This window comes from Mus musculus, chromosome 9, assembly GCF_000001635.26.
Source record: "Mus musculus strain C57BL/6J chromosome 9, GRCm38.p6 C57BL/6J".
NCBI classification, from domain to species: domain Eukaryota; kingdom Metazoa; phylum Chordata; class Mammalia; order Rodentia; family Muridae; genus Mus; species Mus musculus.
Window position 1 is genome coordinate 24,740,732 of NC_000075.6, and position 27,032 is coordinate 24,767,763.

General features: G+C 40.3%; 1 protein-coding gene across 3 annotated transcripts in view; it reads right to left on the bottom strand.

Moving 5' to 3' along the window:
* Window positions 1–27,032, bottom strand: part of Tbx20 (T-box 20) — a 53,492-nt gene that overhangs the window by 19,920 nt on the left and 6,540 nt on the right. For all 3 annotated transcript variants that reach the window (NM_194263.2, NM_001205085.1, NM_020496.3), the window contains exons 4-6: window positions 24,935–25,043; window positions 17,995–18,153; window positions 9,581–9,657 (exon numbers count right to left, since the gene is read on the bottom strand). In NM_194263.2, the coding sequence (NP_919239.1) occupies window positions 9,581–9,657; window positions 17,995–18,153; window positions 24,935–25,043 (345 nt within the window). The remainder of the gene's footprint in view (window positions 1–9,580; window positions 9,658–17,994; window positions 18,154–24,934; window positions 25,044–27,032) is intronic.

A 27,032-nucleotide genomic window follows, 5' to 3' on the forward strand; every position in this document is an offset into this window, starting at 1 on the left:
ATTAATCCCTCTTGATGGTGTAGTAACTCTGTGACCTCCCAAAGATGTGACATCCCAACACAAACACATTGGAGATGTGTCACACAGCAAACCATATGCAGCAAAACAAAGCTATATTTCAGTTATTTACAATAACTGAGGTACAAGATTAGAAAAGAGGCAAAAATAACACTAATCTTTAAATCATTTGCAAGGTCTTTCAAATGCACATCTCCACACTGTCGCTTTCTCACTGCATCCTAGACATCTTCTAGCTGGAACCACACGTGCTACAATGACCCTAATACCATCTTCACTTCCAATATGAATACAGAACAGAGATGCAGACTGACATCCACTACCATTACCATCTGGACTTCAGAATAAAGCAAGACTTTTGTTTAACTCAGATATATGAAAAGGAAGTGAAGCCTGGAGTACTGGCACATGTCTGTATCGCCAGCATCAGAAACCTAGGACAAACAATATGAGGTTCAAGGCTACTGTAAGGAGATTCTGCCTCAAAAAGGGGTGGGGGAAGAGAAAATTATCAAGTTCATACATAACAGATATACTATAACTCCTATTATAACTTAGATTTTTTTTAAAGGCTCCAACGGCTGATGTGATTACTATTTGACCCCAACTACTATTGTTATTAGAAGTTTAAAAGATCACAAGGATCCTGTCCATTGAGGAGTTTCTAGCTGGACAGGTTACTATGGTAAGGCCTCAGTGAAAGAAGCAGATCGCTGGGGGAGTGCTTTTAAATGTTTTACCTGTCCGTTGCCTTCAAGAGAACCAGGAGGTATGAAAGGAGCCTCCTCTGCCACACAGTCCCACAGCCATGACACTCTGCTTCACCTCAGATCCTAAGTGGCATAGCTTGACAACCATGGTCTGAAATACCTGAAACTGTGAGCTAAAAAACAGTCCCTACTCATGTAAGTTCGCCTGGGTACTTTGTGACAGAAATATAAATCGATAACACAATGCATGAAGAAAAAAAAAATCACGCACACACACACACACACACACACACACACACACAAGGCCTTCTGGAACCGATTCTTATATGTTCTCAAGCAACTCAGAGTGAAAAGAATTCAAGTCCAATTGCTGGAGAGAGAATAGAAGCAACAGAGTGTGAGGAGAGCTAAGACTGATGATTGTGCTTAATGTTTTACAAAGGCCAGGAAGGCAAGAAAGCTTGCAAAATCCGTGCAGACTGTAAATAAAGCAAATAAAGTAAATAAAGATTACTGGTGGATGAAGGGTACTACAAAGAAGACTCTCTTTCCTATTCTCTAGGATAAGAAAGTTTATAGTTTCATTCCCATTCCAAACAGTAAAATGCTGACTTCACAATTGTTTTATTCTCGAATTTAAAGGTAATCGTTACTAAACATCAATGGTCATCAGAGAGGGGAGTTTGTAGAAAGAAGGCTGTGCACATGCTGTAAACAACAGCAGTTTGAGGCTTTGCCTTCCATGCGGGACTCTGTTTTACACAGTGGAACTTGATCCATTGGAGTCTAAGAGCTAAGGTTGCTGTCTCTGTACCTACCACCATTGCCACCACTGGTCTAGCACAAGCATGCAGTACAGACTGAATAAACAGCGGCAGACGCAGAGAAATACCACCTATGGTGTAACTGGATCAACTCAGAGACGTGCAGCAAATCAGACCATGTCGCCATGCCAAAGAAACCAAGTCTGTGAGATTGCCATGCACAGGAGAGCAAAGCACCTCAACTAAAACATTTCAAATAAGGCGTATAACCGTGGCAAGGCAGCACCAATCAGACATCAGATTGCCTAATATATGTATCATGAAGCATGCAGGCATAAACTTCTAAGGGCAGGGCTGGAAACAGCTCAGCAGTTGGGAATATGTATTATGCTTGCCTTGAGCCCAGTTTCAGTTCCCAGCACCCACATCAGGAGGCTCACGGTCACCTGCAGCTCCAGTTCCAGGGAACCTGACACCCTCTTCTGGCTTTGCAGTCACCTGCATGCACGTACACTCGGGTGTGCATGCACACACATACACACAAACATACTCAGTCACCATAAATAAATCTTAAAAAAAAAAAATCAAAAACAAAACTCTGAGTGTATCTATCCCCGGGCTTCAGTTCAGTGCTCTGTACCTGCTAGGTGTTGTCCACTGGAACCTGCCTGTTCTCTAAACCTGTGCCTGAAAACAGACACACACACACACACACACACACACACACACACACGTTTTCTATTTATATATCAGCTCTCATCTGACAGCTCCTCAGGTGGCAATACCTCACCTGACAACCCCTCACCTGGCAGCCCCTCACCTGGCAGCCCTTCACCTGGCAGCTCTTTCCCTGAACAACCTGGCTGGATTTAACAACTCTTACATGACCACCTTCCATGATACAACTCTTTCAACTCTGCCTTTACTTTCAGCAAGGCTCTGTCTGTTGAGTCGTAAGGCCACATTTTCTGCTCTCTCACTCTAACATCATCCTATGAAGTGTAATGTGTGACCTGAATATTAGTGATATCATTAAGGCTAGAATAGAATAAAGAATTTGTGTTTGCCCTCAAGACTGTCTGGGGAATTAAAGCCAAAGGATATAATGGGTGAAGGATATGATGGATGGATGTGCTTGTAAATACTTGTTGGTAAGCCCTGACTATGGAAAGACATATACATTGCTGGCAACTCAGACAACTTTGGTTTTTGACACACTGAACTCTTGATGCTCAGCTGTGACAATCTCACTCAGCTGTGTTTGTCATATCTACAAAATAAACATAGAATGTCTTAGAAAGTGGTTGTGTGGAAGAGCTAGAGAAATTCCAACTATGTAACTCCCTGCTCAGCACATACTGAATGATCCTATTACAGTACTAGGAACGAAGCAAACATCTGTCCTAAACAGGACTCGGACTGAGTAGCAGCTGTCAAAAGATGCAGCTTCAGCTCAGAGAAGCCCAGTACAAATAGCTGTCAATAGACGTACAGAGGTTTAATTTTGTATTAGAGAAAGCAAAGGCCCTCATGCATTTTCCAGATATACTGAATGACATGTTTAAACACACATCACCAACAATACAACTTACCAGTGATAATACTTGGATATTAACATTAAGTTCAGACATCAAAAATACAATGCAAAGGTTTATATTATTCAGACATGAGGGCAGCAAGCCCAGTGCTGGTAGAAGGGAAGGATGAAGGGCCTAAGTGTTCTCATTTAGCCTATGCATCTAAAAGAAAGGCAAGCAGACCAGAGTGTCTAAAGCAAATAAATGGGCAAGAGAGAGAAGGATGGATGCACTGAAAGACAGGGTAAAGTTCACTGGCCTTTGGTGAGTAGAGTACGATGTGCAGGAGAGGCAACCTAGTATCCTGTCACTTAGAAAGCCATTCTGACTGCTCTTTTGAAAGCAGACTGAAGGACAGAAAGGGCAGAGCCAAACAGATCAAATAGAGAATTAATATCATAATTTAGGGAAAAGAGTAGATAGTGACTCCATCTGTGTGGTGGTCAGCAACATGACAATGTTTGGAGCAGCCTGGATGTATTTTGAAGGGTTAGATAATAAGAGTCATCAACTGATTGAAGACAGAAAAAGAGGAGTCAAGAGTGACCTCCCAGGTGATTGGCTGGAGTATGGGGAAGAGTCAGTCATGGCTACATCAGGAGTGATGTGGGAAGAGCGGTGTGGAGAGTGGCGGCACATTATCATTTAGGTTTGTAAAACCTGAGGTGCTTTTGGCAAGAAGGAAGAAGCAAAAGCAATAGCTAGTCTAATGTTTGAATCTGGAGAGAACCAATGGCTTGTATGTTCAGTTGGCCTTCAACTGGGATAGAACTGCCAGGAAGTATGTGCAGTCTCAGAAGGGAAGGAAGGGCTAAGGTTTGTATCACATCACACAGAGGAGAAAGTAAAGAGGAATCTGCAGGAAGGTAGAGAAAGGAAGCCCACAGGTGGGATTAGAAACCAGAAAAAGAAAGACAAGCTGTGGAGGCTGGGGAGAAAATGGACAGAGATATGACAAGCGAGCTGAGGACTTAGAGCCGGCCTGGTAGTTGGGGGAATCACAGACAACCAGGCAAAGGTAGACTGTGGGTCAGTAGGAGTGAACATCTACAAGGTAGGGCGGAAGAAAGAGGAAAAAGGAAAGAATTGAAGAAGAAAATAAATACAATTCTAAGAAGTCACAGAAAGGAGCAAACAAACTAGGTAATGGAACTAGGCAATGGTTATTTTTGTCTTAAAGAAAGAAATGTCAGGATGTTTGTACATTGAAGAAAGAGAGGAGAGCATTCTGTTAGCGTGACTTTTTCTAAAAATGTAAAAGGCCAATGTAAAATTGTAAAAATATATAGTTCAAACCGGAGCAATCCAGGTTGGTTTGTATCTATTAACAATTTCTCCCAGTACGAAAGGACAAGAGAAATAGAGCCTCCTTACAAATAAGCGCTCTTAACCTAATTTATGAATAAAATCTAAATAAAATATATATGTACATCTACTGACCTAGATAAGGTTATTAGGGTTCTGATGCTAAGGTCCTGCTCCCCAATTGGTTTTTGATGCGTCAGTAAAGAAGCCATGGGCCAATTGCTGGGCAAAAAAAAAAAAAAAAAAAAAAAAAAAAAAATAGGCAGGACTTCTGGGTCCCTGGAGGAAAAGAGACAGACACAAGGAAGGAGAGGAGAGTTCGGCATGCGGTAGAGAGGAAAGCTAAGCAGCCATGTAAGGTCTCAGAAGAAGCTGTAGCCTGTGGACACTCTTATAGGTGGGTGGCCAGGGGTGTTTATCAGGGACTAGATGTACCTAAGCCACTAAAGTTTATGGCAGGTGAGAGGTGTAAAGAAAACAATATTGATAAGGGCATACTTTTCTAGGCAGGAAATAGTATCACCCAGCAATTGGGTCCAAAGGCAAGTTGAAATTGAACCACTGTATGTCTGTGTCTTTTATCCATGGATTCAAGGGAATCTGGGTGGGGGCTAGTAGCATGGCCCATTGCCAGAGCACTGGTGGGGTAGCAAAGTTACACGCAACAGTTTACTAGTTCAGATGCACTACCTTTTACGTTTGCTTCTTAATTCAAGATTGGGATAGCTTTCCTTCAAATTCTCACCAGCTACCTTGTCCTAGTAGCCATTGCACTGAATGTTGCAACTTCATAGAGCCAGGTAGGTGGCCAAGAAAAGGAAAGTGAGATTTAAAACCTGAAAATGCCAAAACATGAGAGGGCATTCTGTTAAGAAAGCAAGCATGAGAAGTCCCCAAAGGGATCTCCTATACTATAAATACATCAGCGTCCTCCTGAAAGCATATGTAGAAATTCAACAGAAACACAGTCAAAACCTTTATGACATTTTGGGGGAAGAGTTGTCAAAGGATTCTGAAGATTAGATGTTTATGGGTCAAAGCATACCAAGAAAGTTTAAAGGCAACAAGAAAATGGAGATTTGATATCTCAGACATTCCAGTCTTTGTTTATATTTATCAATTTATGAAAAGTACAAAAGCAGTGGCTTGAAATATTGCGAGACCTAGTGCCGATAAGAATTTGGAGCCAGGCACAGTGGCTCAAGCCTTTAATCCCAGCTTTCAGGAGGCAGAACTGGGTGGATCTCCATGAATCTGAGGTCAGCTTGGATGGCCAGGGCTACCCACAGAGAAACCCTGTTTCAAAGATAATTGGTACACAATCAAGGGAGACTCATAATTAAGCGAACAACTAATGTATCAGTAATATATGACATAGAAAAATATAAAGTGATATGTCCATGTTATACCCTATCAAAACAAATCCTTTAATGAGTCAAATTGTTATATAATAAACTAGAAGGAAATATGATAATTCGTGTTAATCGTGAACTTGAAGAATCAAGAATCACCTGGGACGCTTGCCTCTGGACACACATGAAGGGAACAAGTCACTGTACCAACTGAGTGACAGCCAAGAACTGTGGGTGGTGCCAGTCCCTGGACAGCACCTTGGACAGAGAAGGGAACTGAGCGGGAACAAGCGTCCATCTCTCTCTGCTTCCTGGAAGTGATGCAACCAGCTGCCTCAAGCTTCAGCTGCCTTGGTCTTCCTTTCAGAATAGACTGTACCTTGGTGAGCTAAAATAAACCCTTCCTCCCTTAAAGGCTGTTGTGGTGGTATTCATGAGACATACATGATTTTCATAGATCAATAAGAGACAGATAAAGCAAAACAAGAGCTCAGGAAAGAGATAAGCCACCACCTAAAAGAAAATTTGTATTTATCCTATTATTTTAGCAAAAATGAAGTGATGATCATCTTGTTTGACAGGCGCAAATAGATGGGCAGTCCATTTCTCCCTTTCATTTTTAATGCTTAGATAATCTTTCTTGGAAAAGGTTGGCTGTGTGTTAAATATATTTGAAAATATGTTCCTATCCACTTACAAGAGGTACTTAACCAGACAGATTCAAACAGAAAATAAAATGGAGGCTACCAAGAGTTTGGGCTGGGAGGAAAAACAAGGAGGGTGCAATTGAGCATACTATCTCTTTGTGATAATGACAACACTCAGGAAAAGTATAAACAGGATGGTTGAATGACATTATGAATTACTTAATTTCACACAATAGCATGCTTAAAAATGGCTAAGACAGTATTTTGAACACTATTTTCTAAATCATACAACTATGAAGTTTATTAAATAACACTTTACTATTAAACACTTCAGTTCTTTCCTTAAATTTTTAACATATAAAATAGCACTATAGCAGAAAAATAGATACATGCTTTCACTCAGCATTTCTATGTGTGATTATTTATCCTATGATCATAACTAAGACTACATGGAACGAAATATATTTCCGTCTGCACGCTGTTCACAATGGGGGAAAAGAAGGACCCTAGATAACTAAAATTGTTGTATAAAGTGAAAAATGCGGAGATCATTTAATAGTAAACATATCTGTAGGGGAAATAGTTAAAAACAGTATCACTGACTGATGGCCACACAGGAACGTGCCCAGGCGAGTGCGCAGGCACTGAAGTCTGTCTGCTGTGATACCCACAGAGGACAAAACCCAGGAGAGTGTGCAGGCGCTGAAGTCTGCTGACCCTTTTGTGTTCTTTCCTTCCTTACCAACGTTTTTTGTGTGTTTTCTTTCTTTCTTTCTTTTCTCCTACAGTTGAGCAGGGCTTTTTTTTTATCAAGGGGGAAGAGGAGGGGTAATAAAAGCAGTTTATTTTGAAGAAAATATCCTAAACATTTTCCAATTATCCTTTCTTCTTCAAAAGGAGCAGTGAGATTTTATGCTTATATGAAGCCACCCTAAAGGCAGGAAGGATTGGAGAGCAGCAACCAGCAGGAAGCCATCCCAGGCTACTTAGCAAAATGGACCCAGCAACACTTCTTTCCCTGGTCTAAAACGCTAGAAATTCATTTCTACTAAGTCATGGCGTAAGGCTTTCCAGTGCACTTCATAGCTGGCTGCCAGACGTGATAAGGATGTGAGTTTTCTTTTACAAATCAGGAGAAATCTGACCCTGCACAAAGAAGCTGAGTAGGAAAGGCAGATAGGACACATCCATCTAAGTAGAGCCTACTGAACCTAGATCCAGAACAACCAAGATACTTCACAAAGCACTGGGCACCGACAGTTATGCAAAGGGCCATGCTGAAGCCTAAGGACACGGGTCCCATCCTGAAGCCATTTTGGTTTGGTTGTCCTGAACAGTAAGTTATAAATCTAGAGCAGGAAACTTGAAATCATTAAGGTCACATATTTATTACATCATATTCAGTTAGGTTAGAAAAATGCAGTATCTGTCATCATGTCATAAAAAAAAAAAAAAATGTGTTTTCCTCTCAGATCTCTTCTGAAGAAAAGCTCCCAGGATTGTTACAGATAGGGCTGTTTTCAATCAGTTACAAGGAACAATTCAATTACTACGTGGTTTAGTGCAGTAACTGACTCCAGACTAATTTAATTTCTTTAGGTCTCTAAAGATCAATTGATCTGATTTGTCCCATCCCCAAAGGCTATTTAGGAAAAATTCAGACTTAAATACCTGGAAATGAAATCCAAAACCCTGGCCAGTTTCACACCACTTAGGTCATCTTGCAAACTTTCAGCTAGTCACATCAGAGTGCTCTCTTGGCCTTAGGACCATCTCGAGCCACTTAGCTTCACATACAAGTGAGTGCTCCCACATCAGGAGGCTTATTCGATAAATGGAAAATGTGGCCACATGCATTATCAAATCTGCTGTTCTAAAGGGCAGCCAGGCTGGGTATTCCTATCTCAGGAGCATGTGTGCAACCACGGGGCTATTTTTATTCTAAAATCAGTTCACAAAGACCATTCAAAGTTGCTCAGACAGGGTCTAAAGGGTTAGATGCAAGGCTCATCTAAGATGAGAGACTCAGATACACTTTTGCACTTTAGATTTACAGTGTGCCTTTATAAATGTCACTGTCCACAATTTTCCAACAAGCCTTCTCTCTGAAACTTTGGCAATAGATGTCTATCCACCAGCCTAAGGTGCCTCCCTGATTTTACCACCTCTGACCCCTTGCCAGACTCTCCAGAAATCAGTCTTTTTAAAAAAAACAAACAAAACAAACCCTGTGGCTGCCTACACAACTTCTATATCTTTTCCCTTGGATTATACCACCAGTCATGCTGTCTGTCCCTTAGGCAGGTTTAAGAAGAATCAGACAGAAGTTGCTAAAACATAATAAACCTTTCATTTTGAGTTGCCAAGACAAGATGGACAGAAGTGCCATGGTCTGATAGACAATGTGATAGACAATAACAAGAATAGTAGAAATGTGTGGCAGTTGACAGGAGAGTCACACAAAGATATGAAGGTACAATAAGTAAGGTGTCTGGTGCCTATGGGGTGTTCCACCCATCGCAAATGTATCAGTCCTAGTATGAAGTTGAAAGATGGAAATTTACTGTGAGCATATATAACAGTACAAATAGCAGTTGGGTCAAAATCTCCTTGAAAATACATTTCAGCATTCATATTGAGCTAATAACTAAGGGTTTCAATCACTCAGTGATCTCAAGCAACAATGAGCAACTGTCATCGCGAAGAGGATAAGTTTCACATGCAGAACTGTTTCTTCTTACAGGTCCTCATATTTGATACCTCTCCTATTAAAAAATATCCATTTATTTTACAGATAAAATTGTGACCCTGAATTAAATTACATCTCCTTGTTTCAAAATCCCAAATCACCTCTATATTTTTGGTTATCAAATATGTCCCTTCTGAAGGCAAATGGCTATAAAGTGTCCACTTCCCTGGAAAGTGCCAATCAGTAAGACACAACAGCCAGTTATAACCAGGACCCAGTATCTAATCATGGCAAAACCCAAATAAACCTCTTTGCTTCGAAATCAAGCATTTGAGGAATCTGGAAGTAGCTGCTCTCAAGACCTATGAGTTGTACAACAATAGAGTTTATGGTTGGATGGAAAGGTGCAGAGACTACATACTGTAAGACTGAAATTCATTGGCATTAAAGGAAAGGTGTTCTAACAACCCACTCTTTATCTTATCTGGACAAAAGAGCAAACAGAAAATTCTCATTACCTCTCAATGTCAGTGAGCCTGGAGGAGTCCCGGAATCCTTTGGCAAACGGATTGCTGTCTATTTTCAGCTTGGTTATCTAGAAAGAAAAGAATGGGCACAAAACGATCTCATTTCCAAGGTCAAAGAAACAGAATCAGAAATGGTCTGTTAATTCCCCAAAGCCCCCAATAATACAGTGGTATCTACACATATCACGAGAAGCTATCTGAGTGAGGGACAAGTTCACAGGGATACTGGTCCATGACTGAGACAGCAAAGGTTTGGTGGCCTTTCAGGCAAGGGTAGATAAGAAACTAGATTGTGAAATTACTTTAAATGCTAGGGGAAGGCTAGGACTCAATTGGGGAATGAAAAACTACCTAGATGAGAGAACTGTGTAGAAGAATACATCTGTTGTCAGGGAGTAAAGAATAAAAGCAAATATTCTGACTTGGCAGCATCTCATAGTTAACTTTATGAACATGTTACTATATGCTATAATAAATAAGAAGACTAAACGGCCAATAATAGCCCATGTCCAATACTGACATCTTTTACATAAATACAGGAAATGAAACCTCCAGAGTATAAACTTACTACCATTATCCTTTGTATTTCACTAAATTAGAATCAACCCAGTTACGTTGCCAGCCTCTGTTCAGTGTTACTTAATAGTAGCATTTGCTTTCTATGGAGAATCTGTCTCCAGTGTAAAGTATCTGCATAAGGGGATTTGTGAAGCTTACAACGTGACTGTTGACACACAAAGACCCATTAGAGACTTTGTATCGCACCTCTGCTGTACACACATCAGGCTGTGAAGCAGCAATCAAAGGAAGCACTGATGAAAAGAGTGAGGATAGAAAAATCCCTGTTAGCACTTAAAGGAAACTTGCAGATGAGCAAGCCTATGCCCTCATCAAATCCTAGTCACAGTAGTGTACAAAGAGTGCCTGGACCCAAGTACAGCCTGTCCCTACCTGAATTACTGACATGGAAGCCTTGCAAGACAGGTTTAGCTTGTAAGATCAAAGTTGGAATACAAGCTCACCTTTGGAGGAGACACACACAAAATATTCTGAGCAAGAAACGAGTTACAGAGTGTGGGATACCCTCCTTTTTCACATACTAAGGAGACAACAATTAAAACAAAGTATGGAATACTACTTTTAAGAAAATCAAGCTGTATCGAAAGTTCACTTGCAACTACGTTCTCTTTTCTCTTCACTATAAAGAAAGCCATCATTTTCTTTTTAATCTTTTCTCAATGGGAACTGCATTTGCAAAACTGCCAAGAAGCTTTCGCCTCCCTTAAAAAGCCCTCCACCACACATATGAACCAGATAGATATCCTCTCTCTCCAGCACTGGCAGGTCTCAGAAGGAGTCTGTGACTATCATCAGCCTTGAGCTTGAAAGTGACTCCGAACATAGCACTGGAGAACAGGTAGAAAATAATGAAGTTCCTTTTCAGCAAAAAAGTAGATGTTGGTAAACAGAAAAGGGGGAATGCTAGACAGATAAGACCTTTCACAATGACTAGCAAGAGCTAAAATAAGCATGGAGTCTGAGCTAGCCTCTACAGTGTGCTCAGGCTGATGAGCGGGCCTCTACCGTGAGAACATTCAATGCTTCAGGAGAGTCTCTTCTTCATGGGGCTGCTTTTCCTGAAGACCTGTCTGTTCAGCCATTTATTCAGATTTTGTATCTGAGTGTCATCTTTCAAGAAGGAAAAATTATACTAGTCTACATAAATTGTAGAAATCTTTTAAAGTCCAGACACCAATATGCTCTGAGATTCTAAGTGCCAGTAAGATTTTCTAGTCTTCATGGAAAAATGATTCACTTTTTTCTACCCAGCAAATGTAATTTAAAACACTCTACAATGCTAACACATCTTACAGTTCCTGAAACATCTGGGCAATAATTAACCAGCACCTATGTACTGAAGATTGGTTGGCTTTGGTGCATAATAACAACACCAGATAAGGGACACCTGCTCTCTGCCTTGACAGAGCCCAAAACTCTATGGAACAGATAGAGCGATACACTGTGAACCTGGGAGTCGTGTATGTCTACTTACGGTAGAGACATTAAAGGCAACGCAAACCCAAATGAAAACTTTTAACTATGGGGCCAAACAATAAGGCAAATCTTGCTCAAAGTAGCACATTTTAAAATGGAAAAGGGATTGAATTGGCCAGTCGTTAAAATTGTCTGGAGAGAATGGCAGATGGTGTGTCTAACACAGGAGTGAACATCAAAAGTTCCTGAAACCTTTTCTCTTCGATGTGAGCCATAACAATCTTTTGTTGGTTGTATATAAACCATGTAACAGAAGGAAGTGTCTTTGTTATGATGGTTGTCTTGTTCTGGAAGGGGTTTAGAAAAATTGTACTTGGTTTTCATATTTCCAGTGTTAAAGTTCAGTGGCTTTGAATGAGGTAAGTGTGGCTAATATCCTCCAGAGCACCGATACAAGTAGAGAAATGCATGTCAATCAATGTGTCTCTGGTCTAACATTATCACCATAACTTAGTGCCTGGAAATGAACTAAAAACACCATGAGTTTCTTTATGTCTTTGAGTTGACCTTCACTATTAGAGTTATCTACCACTAATATTCTTAAACTTTGCTTTTTATAACTTTCAGTGGTGTCAATGGTAGCTTTTTTTTCTCCATAGCTTCAGAAAAACTGAAATAGGGCAAGGTCCTCTGTATATCCAGCCTTAGAATAAATTGCAATGATGCTTTAATTTAGAGCATTAGTTAGAAAAAGAATTCAAGGCAGTTAACTAGTGCTGACTTTCTCTATGTGTGACTTTGATTAAACCCAGAAAAAAAATCCCTGGTTTTGAGCATTAGACAAGGAAAAAAAGCCAGGTAAATCAGGGGTTGCAATTGTGTTATCCCCAGTGACTGCAGCAGCACAAGACGGTGGTTAAACCTGAGGATGCTCCTCCTGCCACTCAGTACAACTCCAGACCCAGCAGACAACCACAGTAGGGATTCCAGGCGGGGCTGTGGAGCTTTACATTATGAACAAACCATCAAACTATGATTTAATGATTTTACAGACTAGGTTAAACTGTGACTGGCTTAAAAGTATTCTATTTTGTTTTCTTATTTCAAGATAAAACACACACTAAACACACACACACATTGTATGTGTGTATTAGTTTTTGTGAGACAGGGTCTTTCTATATACTCCTGACTGTCCTGGACTCAGTATGTAGACCAAGCTGGCCTCAAACTCATAGAGATCAGCCTGTCTCTGCCTCCTGAGTGCTGGGAATAAAGATTTGTACCACCACACCTGGCTGTAAAATAATTGTAAATAAGTTTCACATTCTAGGTAATAACAGACCATTAACGGTCAGATAACAGCATTTAAATGAAAGACACGGAAACTTGCTTCTGAAGGTGTAGTCTTTTCTCCCTTTGTGAACCGAGGACCGTGGAAATCGGGGCTATGAGGAAGGATGACCTAGACAGCGATTGCACCTGGACCTGCACACAGGGACCCGTGCAGCTCCATCATGGAGATTCTGAAGCCTGCAAGGCTGCTGACCTATGTCATCTTTCCCTAAGGTGGTAATAAATGGAGGATTAAGAGAGAATCAGCCACTGAATATCATTTGCTCCAAAAGAGACAGCTTTTTTAAAACACATTTTTAAGATTTATGTTTTCTTTTATGTGTATGGGTATGCGTGGGAGAGTTGATGTTTATCACATGTATGGGGGTAATTTCAGGGGCCAGAAGAAGGCATCCAAACCCCTAAAAATGGATTTAGAGGTGGTTGAAAATTTCCAGACAAGAATGCTGGAAGTCAACCTCCCAGTGCTTGGCAAGAGCAATAAATGAATGCTCCTGATCAAGACACCATCTCCTCATTGTGCCGCAGATCAGTTTTTTATTATTTATTTTATGTTTATGAGTATTTTCTCTGCATGCACACTTGTATGCCAGAAGAGAGCATCAGATCTCAGGATGGCTGTTTGTGAGCCACCATGTGGTTTCTAGGAGTTGGACTCAGGACCTCTAGAAGAGCAGCCAGTGCTCTTAATCACTGAGCCATCTCTCCAGCCTCCAAATCAGATTTTTAAAAAATATTTTTCACTTATTGAAGAGAAAGCATTGACAAACACAAAGAACACTACACACACACACACATATATATATGAAACCCTGCAGTTTGTATGCTCAAGTACATGCAAAGACATGTTCTTACTATCATTGCAGTGACAGAAAGCATAATGCTTGTGCTAACCAGAAAATTCATTATTTTACTACTTCTGTATCTGTAAGCAAACACTTGCACAGTTTTGACTCCAACAGATGCGCCAGAGAAGGACAACTTCACGGTGGTTGTTATTCACTATCACAGCACTGAACTCTGAATCCAGCTGGGGTCCCAGCCAAAAGGTAAAATTGGCCCCTGGAGACCATTTCTCCAATTATCAGGAAAAGATCTGACCAAAGGCATTTAGAAATGAAACCTGACCTACACTTCAACTCCCCAGCAATGATCTGCCGGCTCAAAACAACGTATGACCTTTAAATCTTAAATTATAAAATAGTTTGTTGAAAGTGTAATGTATTTAGAGTTTATCTAATAATGTAAAGAAATGCAATCATCCTTGCAAAAAGCAGAAAAAAAAATGGGTAAAAAGGTCCCATTTTCATTAATTCTAAATAAAACTACTGGTCTCAATAAGCGCTCTCTCTCTCTCTCTCTCTCTCTCTCTCACACACACACACACACACACACACACACACACACTTACACACAATCTTTGGGGAACTTTGATTTGAATTTAACAGACATAAAAATAACAGTCACATCAAAGGTTTAAGACAGAGACATGGGCCCAGTAGAAACTTTTAAGTCATTCCTCCTAGCCTTCTTAGCTCTTCATGCATGGAAAACTGAGTGTGGACAGTAGACATACACAGTCTTTCCTTTGCATTGTATTTATCTGGTTGTGTTTACTTTAGGAAAATCAATACACACAGTGGGGCAGTGAAAAACCGCTGTTGACTTCAGGGGACCTAGAGATGTGTCAAGAAGACTAAAACTGAATATCCCTGAACTGATTTCTAAGGAGACCTGTATTGGGTTTATTCACTGAAGGAAGCTTATCAGCCATTCGCACAACTACTCTGCTGTACCAAACCACAGCTATGGATGGTTTTATGCTAAGGAGTGTTTTAAAGATAGATTACAGAAATAAAATCAGTGATCTATTGAGAAAGATGCTTCTACTGTGGGCTCTTTGGCATTGATGGCCCACTAATCCTATTATACTTTATGATACAATCAAAGATCGACGGGTTCTTGTGACTAAATTTTGAACCCACTTGTAATATCAATTATAAAAATAAACTTCAGTGAGATTAATTAGTGTTAGACTGTGCATTAGTTAGCATTTTAACTTATTTAATATAGTAACATTTTCAAATTCAGCTTTCAAACTATTGTGCTTGGAAGTGATTATTTTGTTGGGCTGGCAATGCCACCAAAAAGACCCAGAAGATCAAACCATCTTGACAGGTCTGGCACTTACCAAATGTGTAGCCTTGGGTGCATGTCCTAACCATTCTGGGTCTCAGTTTCATTATCTACAAAATGACACTCATAGGACTTCCATTGGGGATTAATGTCAGAATTAAACAAGATTATTGTGAAGAATATGGAAGGATTTTTCTAAATTAAAATAAGCATCCTAGACCATGAGTTATAGGTGAAGCTTATAACTGGGAGGGTGAGAAGCACCGAGCTCCAAATGGATATTATTGGTTAATACTAAAGTTCAAATAGACTGACTACTGCATAATATTAAAGGGTGTTTCTAACTAATAATTTTTTGAGCTATGACAAAGGCAATATGGACAGAAAAATAATATCCTCACTGTGGGGACGTGCTTGCTGGAGCGGTTGATGAGATTAGCACTTTAGTGTTGGATGGCAGAGCAGAACAGACAGGGAGTGGGAAGACCGAACCAAACTTGGAAAAAGGTAATTGTGAATTCTGATGGCGGGTACATGGGGCTCATCTAACCATTTACTTATAAGGCTTTGTTTTGAAGTTTTTCTGAGTAAATAGTTTGATGAGAGAAGTAATTCAGTGAGATTGGTGCATTAATTGCACCTGGTATCTATTGGCTAAAGAGGGCCCAGCTGACCTTCTAGGTGAGGATGGTAACTCTCATGCCACACTCACTAATATACACAGCCCCACATGGCAGATAAACAGTGAGTGCTTTGGGAAAAAGATAATATCTTGAATATTATCGTCAAAGGAATACCTAAAGGTCTAACAGAGCCAGAAACTGAGAGAAAAGTTCTTCCCCCTGACAAAGGATGCTAAGCTCAAAGGTCTAGGGCTCTAACCACTTTGGTTCAAATCCATGATGGGCACAGCAAGCTTCAGTGACTCAATTTTCCCAGCTTTATATTGCATAATAAAAATTCAATTTCTCTGCTTGAATAATATTCCTGCAAAGGTTAGATAAGAAAGCATCCTTTAGGCAATAGCAAGTACCTAAACCCTTCCTTCCTTATGCAATCTCAGCACTGTGGCCCAAGGCCTACTGCTATTTATTTAGGATTGCTCCTTTGCCTATTAAAACAAATCTAAAATGTTCCGCTTAGAAACTTCCCTCCTGATTTGTTCTAACTCATCACAGTTCGTGGTTAAAAAACAAAGAAACTTGTAATTTACTTTTGCTAGCTTTGGCCCCTCCCTCTTAGAGGGAATTCTGAAAACAGCATTGAAATTTTCCACATGACCAGTTTTTATTTCATCCCAAAACAGCAACGTGGTTTCTCAAAGTGTCCTACATCTGGTGCTGTATCATGAAACTGCCCTTTAGTGTGAGAGAGCAGAATATTTCAGGATCCTCTCTGAACTCATAAGACCCACTTCCCAAGTGCTTTCAAATACAAGTGAGACCAGCTTCAAAGGTCCAGATCTTCAGGGCTGGAGAGTGTAGCAGACTCTGGTCTATTCACAGTTTCACTTGAATATCTTCTGGAAGTCTCTCCTTTTGTGTTATCATTTTGGAGATCAAAAGAGATAACACGTTGTTTACAAAATAAAGTGATTTACATAACAACTATGCATGGATTTATCTTAGCAAACATGCCAATGAATTTTTAATTTTATTTTTTATTGTGTGTGTGTGTGTGTGTGTGTGTGTGTTTACTCAGGTCATCAGGTCACACTCATCTCTACCTGCTGGGCCATCTCTATGGCACAACCACTGACATATTAAGGTCCAAGTATGAATAAGCACTCTTGGTCTTCCTGAACAGTCCAACCTCTAAGTTTCCAAGGCGTGTCTGTATACATCATCACATCTGAACTTCACTGCACTCCCCCAAAATGGTCTGGTTGGTTCTGAGCCTCAGCTTACATGTAAGGGAAATGGCAAAGGTAGTGAAATAAACCTCAAGGTCATGGAGAAGTTACGGGCACATGAGCCTTCTCCATCCACTCTGGCCATTCCACTTTCTTCGCCCAGGACTACTGTGCTGTCAGCTTCCTCCAGCCTTTCCAGAGCCTCTGCATCTTCCCTGTCTGGCCCACCCACCCGTGTTTGAAGCTCTGCCAGCAGGCAGCACCTGATCAGTATCCATGAAGAATGGACCACACACCAACTGCATGACAAGAGGAAGGCAAGCATCCTAGCTACTTACAGCCAATCAAGCAAAAGCAAGGTGAAGAGTTCTGAGCAACCTAGCTGTTGATTAAACTAAAGGTGTGAACACCGTTTACTACATACACTCCAAAAGAACTCTACTTCCCGCTTTTTTTTGACTTCAGAAAAATTACCCAGTCTTTCCTTCTTCCCCTCAGCTTCCTCCCCATATTGCATCACTGTTGCTATAAACATGACAACTTTCTGCCAACCAAGAAAGAAGAAAATATTCAAGCAAACGCCTATCAGCACTTGGCCTCAGTGGAACATTGATACGTGTTTACTAAGACTAAATCTCATTCATGCAAGAAAACAGTGCTCAAGTTGGAAATACTGAGTGTGACAGAGAGTAGTAGAAAGGTATAACCTGACATTATAACTGGATATTTTGATGTCAATTAAATACAGGACTGCAGCTTATTATTTACAGAGACATTCACACCGTTTCCCTTATCCTAAGCTGTGGCTAAGCTAGTTTCAAGAAGAGTCTCAAGGGTTGGTAATTTAAACAAGTGTCTCCAGGGTGCCTGCAGAAGGCACTCTGGGGTGGATTCAGGTTAGGATCAGCCAGCAAGCAGCCTGCACTATAGAATGAGGGTCCTGGAAGATGGCTGATGCTCAGTACATTCTTAGAGGCTCATGTTTATGAGCTGTCTTCCTCCAGAGCAGCTTCTGTTTTGAGTGCTGGAAAACCCTTGTGTGGGAACTGAACTGTCAAGGGCCACTCACCAGTTGGTTCTGGTAGGCTGTGACTGCTGTGAAAACTGTCTCTGGAAAGATGAACGTCCTGAATTCTTCTGACTTCAGATTGAGCAAGGAGGCCGTGTGGTCTTTCTTCTTTATGATGTGCACCCGTGGCTGGTACTTATGCATTGAATTCAAAATTATCTGCAGTGAAGAGATGGGAAGTCCTGAGTTTTTACATCCTTAACCCATCTATCTAATCTACAATTTAAGTTCAATTCTAAGATTAGAACCAACCATTTCCTTCTTCTGCCAAGTCAATTTCACACAATAAGAGTCATCACAGTGAACCATATTTTACCAAGACACGCAAATTGCACAAGCTGCCTTCTAAAATGATGAGGGCAGGACTCATTCAGAGGGTATGCTCTGTGTATTAGCTTATTTGTGTGTGTGTGTGTGTGTGTGTGTGACACATGCCTTTCTGTGGGTGTTGTTTGTACTATGCACATGGAGACCAGAGGTGAGTGTTGAACGTTTCATAAAATCTCTTTCTACAGGACAGAGTCTCTCACTGAACCTGGAGCTCACTGCTAAATAGACTGGCAGTGAGCTCTAGGATCCGTCTGTCTCCACCCTACAGCCTCCCTGCTGAAAATTGGCCTTTATGTCTGTGCAGGCATTCCAACTCAGGTCCTCCTGCTCATGTGGCAGGCATATTGTCAACTAAACCATCTCCTTGGACCATGTTTTATTAATTTTTTCAAAATCAAGCCTTGGGCCAGTGAGATGTCTCAGTGGGTAAAGGCACTTGTCTTTAGTTCTGATGGATTGGGTTTGATTCCTGGGAGCTACACAATGGAAGGAGAGAACAGACTTCTACAAGTTTTCCTTTGAGCTCCACGCATGCTCTGTAGCATGCATGTGTACACACACACACACACACACACACACACACACACAAACACACAAACACATACACACAAAGAGAGGGATGATAGATAGATAGATAGATAGATAGATAGATAGATAGAAAAATTTTAAAAGGTGGGGGAGTGGTGGCTGGAGATACAGCTCAGTGCATGAGAGCACATGTTGCTTTTGCAGTCGACTCAAGTTCTATTCCCAACACCCATGAGGTGACTCAACAGCCATCCGTATTTCCAGTCCCAGGGGACCTGACACTATCTTTCACTTCTCGCTTCCACATAACCATCAGGGATGACCTTGGTAAATGTACATGCAGGCAAAACACTCAAATGCATAAAATAAGTGAATTAAAATTAACAACAAGTCTTCTAAAATAGTCTTCCGTTTTTTTGGTCTAGTTACACCATAAAATGCATATTTATGTTTTCTTAATAAAAAAAATATATATTTTCGCCGGGCATGGTGGCGCACGCCTTTAATCCCAGCACTTGGGAGGCAGAAGCAGGGGGATTTCTGAGTTCGAGGCCAGCCTGGTCTACAGAGTGAGTTCCAGGACAGCCAGGGCTACACAGAGAAACACCGTGCTAAATAATAATAATAATAATAATAATAATGTAAAATTTAAAAAATTCTAGGAAGCCACATTGTGATTTACAGAGGAAAGAGTATGGTGATTTAGAAACACTGTACTGTATTGTTAGGCAGTCACGGGTTAAAATCTCAAATCGGCTACTTCATAGCTCTTTTTTTTTAGATTTATTTATTATTATATCTAAGTATACTGTAGCTGTCTTCAGACACACAAGAAGAGGGCTTCAGATCTCATTATGGATGGTTGTGAGCCACCATGTGGTTGCTGGAATTTGAACTCAGGACCTTTGGAAGAGCAGTCAGTGCTCTTAACCACTGAGCCATCTCTCCAGCCCCCATAGCTCTTTTACCTTAACCAAGTGAGCAAACCTCCCCATCCTAGACAGTGTCAAGTGAAAAGCTGGTACTATCACTGCCAATTTTATTGTTTGTGCATGCACACACAGTTACCCATGGAAGCCAGAAGAGGGCACTAGATTCCCGTGAGCTGGAGTTACAGGCATTTGAGACCTGCCTGACACAGGTGCTGGGGTCTAATGGAAGATCCTCAAGGCAGAACAGCAAGTGGGCTGCAGTAGCTGGGCTGTCAGGAAAGCTTGCCCCCCTGGAACATACGCAGGAACTAAAAAGGACTCAAAAACATGACGCGGGTTTTGACAATGTCTTGACTACTACCTTTCATTTTCAAAGCTAAATTTTAATCACGAGCATGGCCATCTTCCATTCTGTAGTTACAAAAAACTATTACCAATGGTAAATGTTAGTTTAAAAGGCAGATAAGAAATAGTATTTTTGTTTGTCCATTCATTAAAACAAATGTTTGCCACTGTACAAAATGAACAAAGAAACTCCTTTTTGTTCCTGTTTGCTCCATGATTTATTTCCAGGCAAGGTTTCATTTTGTACCCCAGGCTGGTCGTAAAATCTTGGCAATTCTCCTGCCTCTGTCTCTTGAGTGCTAGGATTACAGGCATGACCTATGACACATTTGATGAAACATAATTCATTTTTTAGGTATAAAATGTCTCCCACTTGTCTCCACTGACACACAGATAGCTATTTAAATGTACAGCTATTTTAAATGCACTGCTATTTTGGTTCAGCTGTATCCTGTCCTCAACACTTTGCAAATCCCTGGTCACAGGAAGCAGTGCATGAGCCACTGGGCGATGCTTGCTAGGGGACACTGTAGCTGAAGGGCCCATTGCTTTCTTGGCTAATGTGGATGGATATGGTGCAGGGGTGGGGAGGGAGTTTCCGCTGAAGGTATTTACAAACTATCCACTAAATACCAGGGTAGTTGATACACGGTGGACATTGGCATCTTTGAGTGGTACCTCTGTAAATTTAAACAACCTTAAATTGGACTGGGAGTGATAGTGCATGCCTTTAGTCCCATAACTTGGGAGGCAAAAGGAGTTGCATCTCTGTAAGTTTGAGTTCAAGGCAACCCTGGTCTACACGGTGAGTTCCAGGACAGCCAGGAGTACATAGAGAAACCCTGTCATAAATAAATACTTTAGATCAGAAGTATTGTACCAGCCGGTAGGTGGTGGCGCATGCCCCTAATCCCAGCACTTGGGAGGCAGAGGCAGGCAGATTTCTGAGTTTGAAGCCAGTCTGGTCTACAAAGTGAGTTCCAGGACAGCCAGGGCTACACAGAAAAACCCTGTCTCGAAAAACCAAAAAAAAAAAAAAAGAAAAAGAAAAAAAGAAAAAAAGAAAAGAAAAGGAAGAAAGGAAGAAAGGAAGAAAGGAAGAAAGGAAGAAAGGAAGAAAGGAAGAAAGGAAGAAAGGAAGAAAGAAAGAAAGAAAGAAAGAAAGAAAGAAAGAAAGAAAGAAAGAAAGAAAGAAGGAAAGAAAGAAAGAAAAAGAAACAAAAGTATTGTACCTACACTGGACATGTATGCTTTTCTTATCTTTATCCCCTAAATAATTCAGACTAATAACTATTCATATAACATTTCCATTGCAGTAGGTATTACCAGAAGCCTACATGCTACTCACAATATAGAGGAAGTTACATGTCAATAGTGTCTCATTTTATATGTGACTTGGGCCATGGTTTCTCTATTTAAGACACCTTAGAACTAATATCCATAGAAACAAGAGAACAACTGACCACATAATCAACATCTTTCTGCCAATCTTTCTAGCCTGTAGAAAGAGTCACTGAATGGAAATGACTTTGGTACCTGCCAATTTTGGGGGTGTCACACTAGAGTAGAAACAACTAAGGAAAAAGTTTTTTTTTTTCAAATATATTGAAATAAACTTTTAAAAAGAACATCATTTCTCTGTGTAGAATGTACTTCCTCCAAGGATTTCAAGACAAGGCGATTTGACTGTAGATCTGGAGCCAACTGGAAATAACTAAAGCACACTCCTTTGTCTCCTAATATACATGTTTATCAGCACTCCATAAGTTCAACTAAGAAGATAAGAAAAACTTTCAAATAGCATTCCCACCCAACATAAACATAACAAAGAAAACCAATAAAACAAAAACAAACAAACATACTTCAAATAACAGCCCTCCTACTCCTAACACTCTTAGCCAGTGTCTTTGGTAAGGAGCGCTGAACAACCTCAGACTCCTAAGCCTGCTATACCTCTCAATGGAGCTAAGAACTACCAACACAAGAGCAAACTGTGTTCATCTAAGGAAATGCCTTCCTAGGAATAGCTGATGTTCCTGTCAGAAACTAAACAGTACATCTATGATAAAAGAGAACCTTCATCAAACTGATTCAAGGAGCTGGTTACATAACAAAGTACCTAAGAACCTGTCTTTCTCAGTTTCAGTGGACACTAATTCTGGTGTTGAAGGGTATTATTCAACCATACAAGTGTTAAGGCTACAGGAAATATAAGCAGCTGCTAACAACGGAACAAATTGACAAGGTCAGAATGTCATGCAATCAGGCTAGAACTCAAAATTCCTGAAATCTAGCTACCCCTGAAGATGATGATAAGATAAAACATTTAAATTCTGAGTAAATCGTCTACTACTGAGGTCTAAAGTCTTTCTGGACAACACCAAATAATTCTTAAACTTCCACATGGAGAAAATGCAAGATGAATTTTTTTAAAAAAAAATTGTACTTTCTCCCTGAAAAGATTTCAATTATAACCTAAAATATTTTAATATGAATCACATTAAGTAGGATCAGTGACTGACCTACAAATAATATCTCAGATAACTAGCTCATAAATCTCAACCTTACAACGAGCCACTAAGCGGAAGCATCTTCTATTTTTAACGGTAACTTACGCCAACACTGAAAAGGTCTATTAACTTTCCAACAGGTCAAACAACAAGCTCATTAATCCAGTTCCAGTGTCTCCCCAGTGCTACTCAGTCACAAGGCCACCTGGTCACCCTGATGTGGTCATGAAAGCAAGGAAGGTCTCCCGGGGGTAAGAGGACAGGGACACCAACACAGATCCTTTGTTCACTTCCAAGTTTAACTATTTGAAACCATCTCTAGAACTCTCTCGTTGATTGCCTATTTAAAACTGTTTTCATCTATGACACAAACCCAATACAAACTAAGCCTTAAAGTCACAAGAGCCTTACTTGGTAAGAAAATGAGAGAGATTATATAATTATTATTTAACTATAAATAACTATCCCAGGATTTTTAAATTAGGGAAAGAAACTGTGAAAGAAGCCATGTTCTTCCTGGCAATGAAGACAAAAACACAGAAATAATTTCTTCAAAAGGAGCATGCAATCCTGCCTTGAGTTCTCTCACAGAAACAAGAGAATCTGTACATACATTTCTATTTAAGAGCATTGAATCATAGAGGCTTAGGAGATGACTCAGTGAATAAGACTCCTTGCCCTGAGAGTAAGAGGTCCTAAGTTCAAATCCCCAGCATCCATGTAAAATCTTGGCATCGCAGCTGTGTATACCTGCAACCCCAGCACTAGGAGACAGAGATAACAGGGTCTGAGTTGCTCACTTGCCAGTTAACCTGATACATATAAATATGGAAAATATTTCTGAAAAAAATGAAAATGTATGGAGAAAAATTCTGATAAAATTTAAGATATAAATGGAAAAAATTCTGATGAAATTTAAAACATATAGAGACAGTGAGCTTTGGATGGGTGAGAGATCCTGTCTTAATAGAATAAGGTGAAGAGAGGCAAGAAGAAAAAGACACTGCATGCACGTCACAAGCTCATGCACCTCACACATATGTGAACATGCACACACGCATGTCCAATCGCATCAAAGACAAAGTTAACAAGGAACATTAGCAGAAGGCAAGGCTCCTTTCATTAGTGGTTGTTTGCTCTATCAACTCTGCTCTGAGCTGTATTCTCTCTTTTTCCCATAACCCACATTACAATGAACTCTTTACTGGCACAAAGTGAAATGTGCTTTTGTTGGGTTGGTTTGCTTTTTTGAGTATCATTTGGACCAGGCTAGCCTCCTCCTGCCTCTGCCTCCCCTGCAGGGATTACAGGTAAGCGACATAGCTTCTGCTTTGTTCCTGATTTTAGATATTGTCAATCTCAGCTGTATGCAGCTCTTCCAAAAAGGGACATAACTGCCATTGCCAGTGCACCTGAAACAAAACGGGGTCCTGAGGGAGAAGAGCAGTGACTGAGACTGCAGAGAGAAACACAGAAACTCTGGGTTCCGTTTAGGGAGAAAAGAGACAACTGTATCTTACAGTTTGGTGTATTTGGTGCAGAGGGAGGTGATGAGGAATACCACACCTTATCTAGAATTTTCTAGGTCATAAGAACTCTGAGCTGCCTCCCAAACACACTTCCTCTAGGAGAAGCACCCGAGGCATCTTGCTTTGGCTTTCAGATAGCTCTGCAGTATTCAGAAGAGACATCTGAATGCCAAAGGGAGAATTAACTTGAGGCAGAGGTTGCCCTACCCACTCGGTTTGTTCCTGATGGTTGCATTGCAGGCTTTTACCCAGTCTGTACAGCAACATGCTACGTGATTGGCAGCTTTGTAGATTTACTTGGAAAAAAGGCCTTTTCATTCTCCTGCACTTCACATGATGCACTCTGCAGAACATACTTAAAAGATTCCAACCGTAAGTCTTAGCCCCACTTTGTGCAGTATTATTAATATACTAACAGAAGTACGATGTTTAACACCAAAATAGACTTGCTGGCCTCCCTAAATGCACATTTCCTCTGTTTTGTTGGCAAATGGCGTTTGCAATACTGTTGGGGAGTTCTTGGCGCAGAAGATCCTGGACCCCTTATACAAAAAAAAAAAAAAAAAAAAAAAAAAAAAAAGCCACATTGCACCCCCATGAACAGCTTTAACAAAAACAGTCAGGATTTTCACAGAATGACTCAGAAATAGCAGGAAGTTAGAAAGATGGAGGAGAGGGAAAGGTAGAGGGGAGAGGAGAGAGGATATTTCATATAACATGTCCACTCCTCCTAAGGGAACCTGTGGGTCCAGGGCTCTGTACTTACATGGCCGTGTTGATCCAGTTCATTGTTGGTGAGCTTCACCTTTTCAAAAGACACCATCTGTTTGAGGAGCTGCTCGCCAGTAAAGGGGGAGTCTGGGTGCACGTAGAGCCTGCAGAGTATTGGAGAGCTTTATTGGGGCATACTTTAACAAATCTGACTAAGTGTATTGGCACATACCTCGGTCATGTCAGCACTCAGAAGGCTGAGGCAGAAGGATTGAGAGTTAGAGACCAGCTTGGGCTACAAAGTAGAAACCTGAATCAAAACACACACACACACACACACACACACACACACACACACACACACACACACGAAAAAAACAATAAACAAAAAACAAACAAACAAAAAGATAACGGTGTTTATTCAAAATGTTTTGATTCTAAGGGAACACATAAGCATCATAAGGGGGGCATTTTATTTGTCCCATATACCTTGAATTTATTAAAATAGCAATGCTGAGGGAACCTCAAAGTATCTAACGTACTTCATGTCCCTGAGATCTTAGGAGTAGTGAATACTTTTCTATTATCTACTGAGCCAGCCATTTTGCAAAGATGAGTTGTGTCTTTTATATTTTTCCCCTTCTGGTTTACTGTTCTACAGTTATCAAATGTGTGATCTTATTGTTAGAGGTATTAAAAAAAACTGCCACAGTTTTTTTTTTCAATATAGTTTCCAATAGAAGCATTATTGTAAACCAACGCAAAGAAACAATTTAAATGAGAAAATAATTTTAGAGAATCACTTACTTAAACCTAAAAGTGACCCAGTTTAATTTACAAATACAAAGGCAGGCTAATTTTGATACACAGCAAATGTTTACGAGTCCATAGGTCAGACCTGAGAGCCCACCATTCCTGGTTCTTTACACACCAGCATACAGCACTGCTGTCAACTATATATATCTGTTAAAGGAACATTTTAACAAGCTAAGTGAACCTCTGGTTATTAAATTGATTTATTTATAGATGGCTTAAGCAAGGAAGCTTTGATAAGAAAAATCTATTGTTTACCAATCAGTTGCTGTGTGGGAGGGACACAGCCTCACACGGTGAAGGTCACCCACTCCTTCATTCCAGCTCTTGCCCTAAGTACCACATGTTGCAAATCTTAACCCTGCTGTCTTCCCCACCAAATCTTCCAAAACCAGGGTGAGGTGACAGAATGAATGAGAAGGAAGAAAACAAAAATCCTTTTTTTTTCCATAAGACAAATTACATCTTTCCCTTTCTTTTTCTTTTTTGTTTTCTTCTTCTGTTTTGTTTTTGTTGTGCGCTGGGAACTGACCTTTGGAATTGAAAATGTTAATCCCATGCTGTATCCCGGAGCTATGTGACCAGCCCTGATAAATTCCTTTACCCATATACCCAGATATTTACAGCCAATTTTACATAGGACCTTTATTGCTGTAATTTCTAAATAGTTTGGTTGAAAAAGGCAGGGGAATGTCATAAAATGAACATCCCCTGGCAATATTTGGGTAAAGAATGAGAAGTCTGAGCCACAGTATATTAGATGAAAAGACTGAGAATCTGTTCCCATGCAGAAATGTGTGAAACAGGGCAACAGTGCAGCCCAGAGGGCCTGGCAGGGCCAGAGTCCTGCCCCACCCACAGGGGAACTAACTCTTCAGGCCTCCTCTGAGCTTGCTACATTGTTTTCCGTAGAGTGCTTATAACTGACTTGTAAATAAGAGCATCCTTTGATAGTTCAAATACAATAGCACCCCACGTTTTATCTCTCCAACCCAACAGTTTTATATATTGTCATTTTATCGATCAGTTTCACATTGTCCTTCTCTCTTAAAATCCCAAACTACTAAAAGATCTAGAAATTGATGGCATGTTCATTCTTTATCATATTCAATATCCATAATTACATTAGCATAGCTATTAAGTTGTTTAAATAAAGATTATAGTAGTAATATGGAAATGTAGTAGTATATTGGTTTTGGTCATCAATAATGTTGTGACTATTAAAACTACCAAATAATATTATCAAGTATTGTGCTTCCTGATTAGAAATCACTGACTTCAGTGTGAGGAGAAAAAAAAGTCTTCTCAGATTTAGAAGTTTCATAGAAACTCACTTGGTA